This window comes from Zingiber officinale, chromosome 7A, assembly GCF_018446385.1.
Source record: "Zingiber officinale cultivar Zhangliang chromosome 7A, Zo_v1.1, whole genome shotgun sequence".
NCBI classification, from domain to species: domain Eukaryota; kingdom Viridiplantae; phylum Streptophyta; class Magnoliopsida; order Zingiberales; family Zingiberaceae; genus Zingiber; species Zingiber officinale.
The window spans coordinates 26,103,462-26,113,680 of NC_055998.1; the positions used below are offsets into that span (position 1 = coordinate 26,103,462).

The window sequence follows — 10,219 nt, forward strand, 5'->3', positions numbered from 1 at the left end:
AGTAGTGTCATATTGTCGACTCATTTAGTCCAACGAAAAACGAGAGAGCCTTCATGGGTCATTTTTGAACAGATAAACTCAAAATTCTTCCTAAGCAGGTCCGAATCCGAGTATTTGCCCAAGTTAACAAGAAACAAACAAGATAGCATGCCAAACACAAAAATTATACAAAAATATGAAGAAAAACTTGTACTCCAAGTGACAACATTTTGTTTTGGTCTAAAACAAATCACGGTAGTGATTAAATTGAGAGTATAATAATATGTACATTAATTTCGAGTTCTAGTGAGTCTCATCAGCAATCGAAGTTGCTGTTGAAGAGGACCAACGGAGCTTGCCATGGAGGGTGATCCTGCTCCACCGACTCGGGCTCAAAGCAAGACAAAGGCACGGCGCCAAACATTTTCTCCACAAATTCCATCCATGGATCCACCGCGTCCTCAGCAATGCAGCATAAAGCCATGACTTCTTGTTTCCCAACATCCCACGGCTCCTGATCAATGCACGGCTCCTGATCAATGCAGCTTAATGCCCCAACATCCCACGGCTCCTGATCAATGCACGGCTCCTGATCAACGCAGCTTAATGCCCCAACATCCCACGGCTCCTGATCAACGCAGCTTAATGCCCCAACATCCCACGGCTCCTGATCAACGCAGCTTAATGCCATGGCTTCTTGTTCCCCAACGTCGGCGAACGGTGCAATTTCGCCGGCGCTCAAGGCCTCCACGAGCCAGTTTAGGGTTTCGTCCTCCGCCACTGTCTCCACCGTGCCTACCGCCTGTTCGACCGCCTGCAGCGGCGGCAACACAAATCCTATCCATGGATCCTCCGCCATGTCCACCACCTGTTCGGCCGCCTGCCACGGCGTCTTCACAAATTCTATCGATGGACCCACCGCCATGCACACCACCTGTTCGACCGCCTGCGGAGGCGGCTCCACCGCGGTCCTCGCCTTCTCCCTCTCGACCCTGTTGCGCACCAGCGCCAGCTTTATCTCCGCCAACCGCACGAGCTCCGCGGCCTGCTCGATGCCCACGTCGCACATCCTCCATCCGCCGCCGGACAGCATTTCGTGCATGAGCAGGCTCGCCTCCAGCTCCCTGTTCCGGCGATCCTGCCGGCTGAGCTGCTCCCGCAGCTTGGCCACCCGCTCGCGGAGGAACCCTTCCTGGTCCGTCTTCTTGCGACTCTGATCCGATTCCGGCATTGCCCTGAACCGCGCCGCCATGCGCGCCGTCTCCGCAGGCGAAGGCCACGCCTCCGGCGCCTCATCCTCCGGTCCGTAGACGACGGCACAGGCGTCGATGGCGCAGAGGGTGGCGAGCTCGCTCACCTTCTTGAGTAGACTCTGCTTCCGTTTCTTGAAGGTGGTGCGGCGCGTGGCGTCGTGCGCGATCCACCCGAGCGTAACCTTCTTCCTCGCCATTCTATTCTGCAATTAACCTTCTCCTGTGACATCCAAGCCTAATTTATAGGCAACGGACTCCTAATTCCCGTTGGATTGAGAAAACAATCCCGTTAGAATCCTTGATTCACAAAATAAAATCTTTTAGGCAACGGTCACAAATTTTAATTCCGTTAGGATTCAAGAAAGAATTCAGTCTAAAAACATGATTAAAAAAATTAAAATCTTTTGAATCTAATAGTGATGATTAACTCGGCATTAATAATTGTGTACAAGTGTTTACTGTCATGCGAAATTTTGCAGTAACCAGATACAACCGCACTGCTTCGCATTCTGATATAGTGTTGTTTAGTCCACCCTTTTCGTTCCATTTTCTATAAATGATCTAAAAATTAGAACCCCAATTTTCTTTATCCTTAATCATTTTCTATAAATGATTTCTCTCTTTTCTACGTCAGCGTCCCGGGGTCAGCGCGGTACCTGCTCGGCGGCGACGAGGAGGAGGACGACGGCGTCACCATCGACGGCGACGCCTACTTGGAGGAAACAGAGAAGGATTTGGCTCCCTTGGTGTCGCTCGACCCGCCGACGCTGAGAGCGCTGATGAGCGAACCGGTTGGATTTAACGCCTGCTCTGTTTCCGCCGCCGCCGCCGCCGCCGCCGCCACTAAAAGGCAAGTGATCCAAATAAAGCTTGAAAACGAGTGCCAATTTTAACTAAAATTATCTTGATTTTATCTCTTTATAGTTTATTGTTTTATGTCTCTTTCAATCTATTTAATTATTAGGATATGGGTTAGAATCTGGAAATATATTTGCCAAGCCTTACTGAATACTGCCGATGAAAGACTGCTCATCATCCATACGAATTGTTGACCCTTCCTTTTTGTTTGGTTTTCTTTTTAACTCCTTCGATACTTTGTCCTGGTGAATAGAAGCCTTTTAGTTTGGGTTTGCCTCTCTCTTGCTATTATTTTTCTGTTCACTGTTGATGCTGTCTTAGTGTAATTTTGATATGTACTAGTATCATATGAATGTAATGAATACAATAGGGGGAATGGATAGATTGGAAGTGATTCATTACAGGAGTAATATTCAAGATTTTTGAGCTTTGATTTTTGCACAGTTGGATTGTAAATCTTAGCTGGTGCAGAATTTAAACAATCTAATGTGGGTAGAATTTGTTTCGAGTTCATACCACTTTTTAAGTTTGGCACTACGGCAAGTTCAAGCATTGGAAATTTATGGGGAAGCATGGCATGTTCGGAGGCAAGCACAAGTTTTTCAAGAAGTGGATCGAAGTGATGCAAGTTAATATCCTGATGTTTGGTTTGGAAACTATGGTTGTATATCCATACGTTTCATTGTTGGAGACTGTTGCGCTTTAAATTTATTCAGTTGGGATTTAGCGATCTGGATGCTCGTAATTAACTTTGTTGTCTATTTTTAATGCAATAGATAATATATCTCGTGAACTTTATATTCTACTGAACTGGTTGTACATGGTGATGTTATCCTCCTGCTATGCTTGACAATCTGGACGATTTTGTTATATTTGTAGTGTCATGCTCGGCCAATATTGAAAGATTAATGTTTAATAAACAGGACAGATACTTTGTGTTTATCATTTGTTTGATAAATGGTATTTTGTATGAAAATTGTTTTGATATTCACTAATACGTCTGAATCGCCTTGAATTCTGGCATATCGATACACAACGATATCACTCATCTACAAAAGGTATTAGACGATAAAAAAAATGAATAATTTAGTTGAGGGAAATAATACAAGGCATACTAATTTTATATCTTTAAAAATAATTAAGTAAAATATATGATGAAAAATGTTAAGTTCCTACGCAAACACCTTAACTTCTATCATTCATTTGAATAAATTCCTGGCATGTTCTATCGTTTTTATATCTTATGTTTGTTTAATGTTTAAGTTGAAAAGAGTAGTGTCTTATTGTCGAATCATTAGTCAAACGAAAAAGAGAGAGCTTTCATGGGTCATTTTTGAACAGATAAACTCAAAATTCTTCCTAAGCAGCTCCGAATCCGAGTATTTGCCCACGTTAACAAGAAACAAACAAGATAGTATGCCGAAGCTCAAAAATCATACAAAAATATGAAGAAAAACTTGTCCTCCAACTGACAAAATTTTGTTATTCACAAAAACGTGAAATCATACTCAAGAATCCCTGCACGTAAGGTATTGTTGTGCGTGTGAATTGGCACCACAACAACGATACGGAAAAGAAAGACATTACGGCTAATCTCTATCCCTCTTCCTGTATTTGTCTTCCCATCCCTTCGCCTTGTAAACCCATGTATTGACCAGCTCCTTCACATTGGGGACGTTGTAATTTTGGGCAATGTAAATGCCGCAACCTGTTCCCAGTAAGAAAGACAAGCTGCTTGTTATTATTCCCATCTGACTGTTCTGAAATCAAAATAAAAAAAAAATCGTTAAAACCAGGAGAATCGAGGGGCACAAATCAAGTTCAAACATATGCCTCAATTGGACTGGTTTCTATGTTAGCAATGGTAAACATTACTGTATCACGGGTATCAATAGTTGATACAATGTTGTCTTCATATGAGAGGAGGGAAAACACTAGTAATAAGGATGCTACAAAAACTAGTATTCTCAGATACATGAAAATCATTTTGGCATTATTAAGCTCTAATTATTAGTCAACAGCTTTGATAAACTTTGGTAACCCATTTGTTTTAAAATTTTAATTCAATACTTTTTATTGTTATGTGTTGGAAAGTGGGCAATGTCCCAGATGACTCAGTATGTTGATAGGAGAGCTCAGATCAATGGATTGTAATTTGTTGTTGTTATTAGAATTTCTGTACAGACCTATTTATTCTCCTATGGTTATGAGATTTACTTCTAGTTTAGGGATCATTTCTATTTCTTAGTTTCTTTTTTGAATAATTATCCTGTATTTATTCCTTTTAAAATGATGAAATAGATGTGCCAGTTATTTCCCAAGATCCAATTCTCAATTGTGAGATAAATGAGCTAAGTGGAAGAGAATTATAAGATTAACACTGATTTGAAGTATGCAGAAGCCTACTAAATGTGACATGGAATGGTAGCAACTTGTACTTTTCTGGCCGAAGATCAAAATTCTAACACAACACAACAATATTGACCATGCAATTTGGCCACCATGTAATTTAATGGGAAGGCATAGCCGTAAAATGCAGAGATTATACCTTCAGCTACTAGTTCCTGCTTCTTAGCTTGTTTAGCCACACTAACAATTAAAAAGATTGAATAACCTAGAAATTCCACTCAAATGTTCCCCACATAAGGAAGCAATAGAAAAAATAAAGTGTTATAAGACAGCTCTACTCAATCTCCAGATTGATTTAATAGCGTTACCCAACTTAATCTAAGGCTTTGCAGTTAAGAAGCTTGTTCTAATCTCTGAAATGCTGCAGTGAATAAGATCAGCTATTGAAGTGAATACCTTACATAGTTTTGACTTAGAGTAGAAGTTCAGAAAACCAATAATTTGGTTTGATTTATGACAAGAATTCAACCAAACGGATCACAGGAGACAGGACCTAGGGCGGAAGCATGTCCCCGATCAATTGTTGCATTGTTAACATGTCTGTACCAAATATTGTTTGATAAGGTATTACAAAGAACTAGGTTTTGACAAATGCTTGTTATCAAGAAATATCAAGCATAGCCATTACATAAGAACACAACGTAAAGCTAAACAAAATTGACTCAGAAAATGATAAGCTGACATTCAGAACCAAGAAAAAAGCCTTTGTTCAGAAATTGAATGCATTTGTTCAACCTGAAGAATCTCACCAAGCTTAAAAAGTTATTCACTGCAACATTTCTCATCTAAAGGTTAAGGAACATAAGTTTCTTTATGTGGTTGAATGGAGTTGGCAGAGAATGCATGCCTAAGGCATACAGGTGATTTTGTGTGGGATGGTAGATTGGCAAGAGATGTATAGTAACCATGGGAAAACAAATGAGAATGATGAAAGAGAAATTATTCTCTAAGTTGTGTCATGAACTGATTTCAAATAATTGTAGATTTAGATGCGCTTGGAGTGCCACATTGATCTTTTCTTTGAGTTGTGTGATTTCAATATCACAACTTCAGCATCTGTTCAATGCTAGGTTGCCTTCCAGCTCCTGTTTCTACCAAAGTTTAGGCTCCACTCTTCTCCTAGAACCCACTCCTACCCATCGACGACAATTCCTCCCTCTTCCATCCTACTCATTTCGTCCTCCCCTCGTGCATATATATATATATAGAGAGAGAGAGAGAGAGAGAGCAAGAGAGAAAGGGTGAATAATCTATTATCCAACAAGTTTTAATTAACTTTCCATACAAATGCTAAAATTGATCTACTCAGCCATTCATCTTTTCATCACAACTAACAAAGTCAAAATGACCCATATGGGACTTATTCCTCTCAATTTCAAAGTATCTTTCAATCCATCGTTCAACTTATCTGTTCATGTAAGAATTTTATTTAACTTTTCCTCTTCTTTTTAGGTTTATTTTGATTGGCGAAAATTAAAATTTTTGCTTTCCTACGAGAAATTTCAGGGATTCCATGATATCATGATAGCCTTGGTTATTTAACATCACAAAGAGAACTCCAAACATCAACGACAAATTACATGAAAATATCATCCAAAACCAATCATGGAGTAATAGTATTCCCAGAGAGATCCATGAACCAAGCTCTAAATTCGATTCGGATTTGATAAATCTCTCAGGTGTTCGGCGGAGATGGGAGATCTATGAAATACAAAATTTGAATTCTCATTCAATACCCACAAACTTCAACATGGATAAAAAAAGAGGCCAGGAAATAGCATGAATCCAGCAAGAATAAATTCTATGCAAATCGACATGAATAACCGCATTAAGAATTTACAACAACAACAACAACAATTAAGCTAGCCTCCCTTTACTTCTACCAGAGAGAGAGATCAAAATCACTTCCCCCCCTTTTTCAAGCAAGCAAACCACGCAAGCAATAAATCGAGAAAGTGAATAGAAATCTCACCCCTTCCTCAGGTGGCTAAAGAGAGGAATTCGCTAGAACGCCGCCGCTCGTCGCTGCCGCCGCCGCTGGTGGTGCTGCGCGTGCGTATGTAATCGATGATGCCACCCATTATTAATACGAGTTGGGTTCTCCACGGGCCGGGCCCATAAATGGACCTATATACTTCATCATGTCGTACAAGTCCGAAATCGGGCTTAAATTTTTTTTTTTCCAAAATAAAATCTGTTTCCAAACTTATTATTTGAATTTATCGATTGCCATCAACAAATCAATAGAATTGCTTTGATCTCATCAACAAATACCATGATCTTCTTGATTGTCAACTATTAACATAAAGACCGTTAATTTAACATTCACGAAACAACAAATATCTATGCCTAAGTAGTACTTCTTCCTCTAATTTGAGCATGCATAGACATGCATGACTGCGTGCCTCAAGCTGTGTGCATTCTTTTCAGCTTCCGACCTGGAGAATGAAGCGACGACGACGACGACGACGTCCCTCTCACACTTAAGTCTGTCGATCTTTGCTCAGAAATCATGCATCGAGGAGTCTGCGAATGGGCTCCCAATGCGATCTCGTCGAAGGGCGAGAGCAGGCTGCTAAATACGTGTATTTGCGACGTGGGTCCGTCTCTTGCTCCTGCTTATTGACACGTAGCGAGAGCAGGAGGCTCGTTCGCTGCATGCACTACGCCGCCACAGCCGACTTTAGAATTGTAAAGAGCCAGATAGGATGATTGGCCCACAGCAAACTTCTTGTGTAATCCAAAATTTAATCCTAGATTCTGAAAAAGAACAAACTACAGTTTTATAAATTAAATTAAATTAAAATTTAAATTTAAATTAGGCTTTTTCTTATAAAATATGTTTTTCAATGGGAAAACAGTCGCAAAAATGATTTCCAGATGACACGACGGACTTGTTCGGTGGGCCGTATGCATATTTGGAAGGCGGTGGTAAGGTTGTTAATTTTCTCAAAGATAATGGGCAGTGGCGTAATGGCGATAATAATAATAAAAATGGATAAAGAAAAAAAAATGATAATCTCAATTAGGGAAATATGTATTTGATTTTTTCGATGATAAAAAAATGTGTGGCTGATATTCATGCTTAAGTTGATAGGAGACAATACCTTTGCTCTTTCAATTACTTTTTCTCGAAATAATTTAATGTAAGTATTTTGGATTAATTTTAATGTGGTCAACTAAATTAAGTTATATTTTATTATGTTTAATATCTTATGTCTAAGTGTGCAGAAGCTTAGGAACACAGGAGTCAAGCAGAAGATGCGGCTAGCGAGAAGGATGACACGGAAAGTGAGTTGACGAGCTCAGCGCATCTGAAGGACGACGTGCTACATAGGAGTACACCGGTGGACAAGAAAGATATGTACGACGTTTGAGGAACGAGAAGGCGGGGAGAAAGCCTATTCGAAGAAGGTTGAAAATGGGTTCGGGTGAGCCCAATTTCAGACGATCGGAATATCATCCAAGCAAGCAGGATCGAAAAAGATCAACTTGGAGGTTGATCTTAAAGACCTGAGGCGCCTCATTTGTGATTAAGGACGCCTCAGGTACTAGAGTAAATCTGCAAAATTTCAGTGTCTGAGGCGCCTCCAACGACATTGAAGGCATCTCCAACTAGTCAGAGTTGTTGGTTAACCGTTAGAACGTGGATAAAACTTTATCCACGTTGGAGGTGTCTTGGATGACCTTGGAAGTACCTCCAAATAATAGTAACTTTTTTCCAAAAGTTATAAAAAATTCTCTGGAGCTAAGAATTTAATAACAATCATTGTAATCATTTCCTAGCCAGTTTGTGAGCTTCTAAAGTCTATAAGAGGTTACTCTTCCTTCAACAAAGGAGAATTTCCAGTGGGCTTTGTAACTAAGTAATTCTTGTGTCCTCTTACTTATTATATGCTTGTTTCTTTTAATTGTTTAATTAATATTGTATCCTTGCTAAGTAAAAAAAAAAAGTAAGAGATTCCTAACTTTTTTTTTTAAGTTATCCCCCCCCCCCTCTCCTCCTCTAGCTGGCCTAATGCAGACCAACAATTGGTATTATAACCCAACTGTCTGACTAACCACCGACTGAAGTAATAAGACGATGGTCGATTCAAGTATTCATCCACCAAAGTTCGAAGGAGATTTCACAATGTGGAAAAAGCCAATGGAAGTATTTTTTAAAACAATACGATTTTGTAGTACTTAAAGACCAACATAGAGTAGAGAAGGAGTATCTATGTGTTGGTTAGTCCTAGGAAAATCGTACCGGTTCCATTGTACAAAATTTTGTACAAGTGTCGAACCTTTCCTTAAATAACCTATTGTGTTCTTTAGAAATTAAATTAGGAATCGCAGACGAAACTTAACATTATTGATTCCAAATTTAACTTATTTGTTCTTGATGGTTTAGATTTGGATTGCAAGCGGAACTTAACACTATTGATCCAAATCCACCTATGTTATTAATTTCATTAAATATTAATTTCCAAAATTAGCTTCCAGGACTGCATGGCGAGGCACATGACTTTCTTGGATATGAGAGCAACCACCACCGCCTAGACAAAGCCTTTTAAGGAAAGCTAATATTTAATTTCCTTAAATAACTCTAGGTTAACCAAAAAGAACAATCGAATCACAAATTCGAAGAATAAAGAAAACATAAACTCGAAAAACTAATTCGAAAAATTAGATCTAATATCTCTTGTGTTTGGAATTCTTACAAAGAAAAATAACTAGCATGATGCGGAAAATAATTGCTAATTATACCTTCTCTTTGTATGCTAATGACCTCGAGATCTTTTGTCGTATTTCTCGCTTCGCCTTGGACGTCGTGTGGGCGACGATCCTCCAAGATGAATACCACCCAAAAACTTTCTTCCTCTTCCTCTAAAATCCGGCCACCACCACCACTAAGGAGAAGAGAGCATAGGGAAAGGGAGAAGAGAGGGCCGACCACACCAAGAAAATCTCCAAGCAAGAGAATAAGAGTTGTGTCTCATGAGGCCTCCTCACCCCTTCTTTTATATTACTTACTCAAGGCAAATAAGGAAAGACTTTTTACAAAAAATAAAATATTCCTCTAGTTTTTCCTTTTTTCTTTTATTTTTCCTTTTCTTTCCTCTTGATTGAATCAATCATCAAATATCAATTTGATGATAATTTATTTTAATTAATTTTGGTCGGCCCCTTGCTTAGGCACCAAGCAAAGTGACCGGCCACCTCATCAAGGGAAGAAAAAATATTTTTATAAAATTTTATAGTCCCTTATAAAATTTTACAAACTCTCTTTTAATTTCCTAAAGTATGAGTTAAAAAAAGAAAGTTTTAAAAAATTAAAACCATGTTTTAAAATTTAAAATTTATCTTATAAAATTTCCTTTTTTAACATGGTAATAGAAAATTTAAATTTTAAAACTTCTCTTCCTTTTTTCTTAAACCATGAGGATGGTTAAAAAAGAAAAGTTTTAAAACTTTTAAACTTTCTTTTAAAACATGTGGCCTAATTCAAATAAGGAAAGTTTTATATTTTAAAATCTCTCTTTTAAAACTTGTATATTTCTACAAAAAGAATATTTTAAAAATTCAAAACACCCCTCCTTATTTGAATTATTATGGCCGGCCTCTACATGCTTGGGCACCAAGCAAAGGGCTGACCCTTTAAGAGGAGATGATGGCCGACCATTGCTTGGTCACCAAGCAATGGACCGACCCCCTTCTTGGACACCAAGATGAGTCTT

The 10,219-nt window shown here is 39.0% G+C and overlaps 2 protein-coding genes across 2 annotated transcripts; both read right to left on the reverse strand.

The window, feature by feature from the left end:
• Positions 1-225: 225 nt before the first annotated feature.
• LOC122001204 lies at positions 226-1,594 on the reverse strand. Its single transcript, XM_042555829.1, has one exon. The coding sequence runs from the start codon at positions 1,427-1,429 to the stop codon at positions 296-298; it is 1,134 nt and encodes a 377-aa protein (XP_042411763.1). The 5' UTR covers positions 1,430-1,594; the 3' UTR covers positions 226-295.
• Positions 1,595-3,536: 1,942 nt separating this feature from the next.
• LOC122000010 lies at positions 3,537-6,560 on the reverse strand. Its single transcript, XM_042554591.1, has 2 exons — positions 6,472-6,560; positions 3,537-3,850 (listed from the first exon to the last, which is right to left on the reverse strand). The coding sequence occupies exon 2, from the start codon at positions 3,839-3,841 to the stop codon at positions 3,680-3,682; it is 162 nt and encodes a 53-aa protein (XP_042410525.1). The 5' UTR covers positions 3,842-3,850; positions 6,472-6,560; the 3' UTR covers positions 3,537-3,679.
• Between the last annotated feature and the right edge of the window lie 3,659 nt (positions 6,561-10,219).

Excerpts from the sequence above, each read along its gene's own strand:
- LOC122001204 (XM_042555829.1), bottom strand. The coding sequence starts at position 1,429 with ATGGCGAGGAAGAAGGTTACGCTCGGGTGGATCGCGCACGACGCCACG.
- LOC122000010 (XM_042554591.1), bottom strand. The coding sequence starts at position 3,841 with ATGGGAATAATAACAAGCAGCTTGTCTTTCTTACTGGGAACAGGTTGC.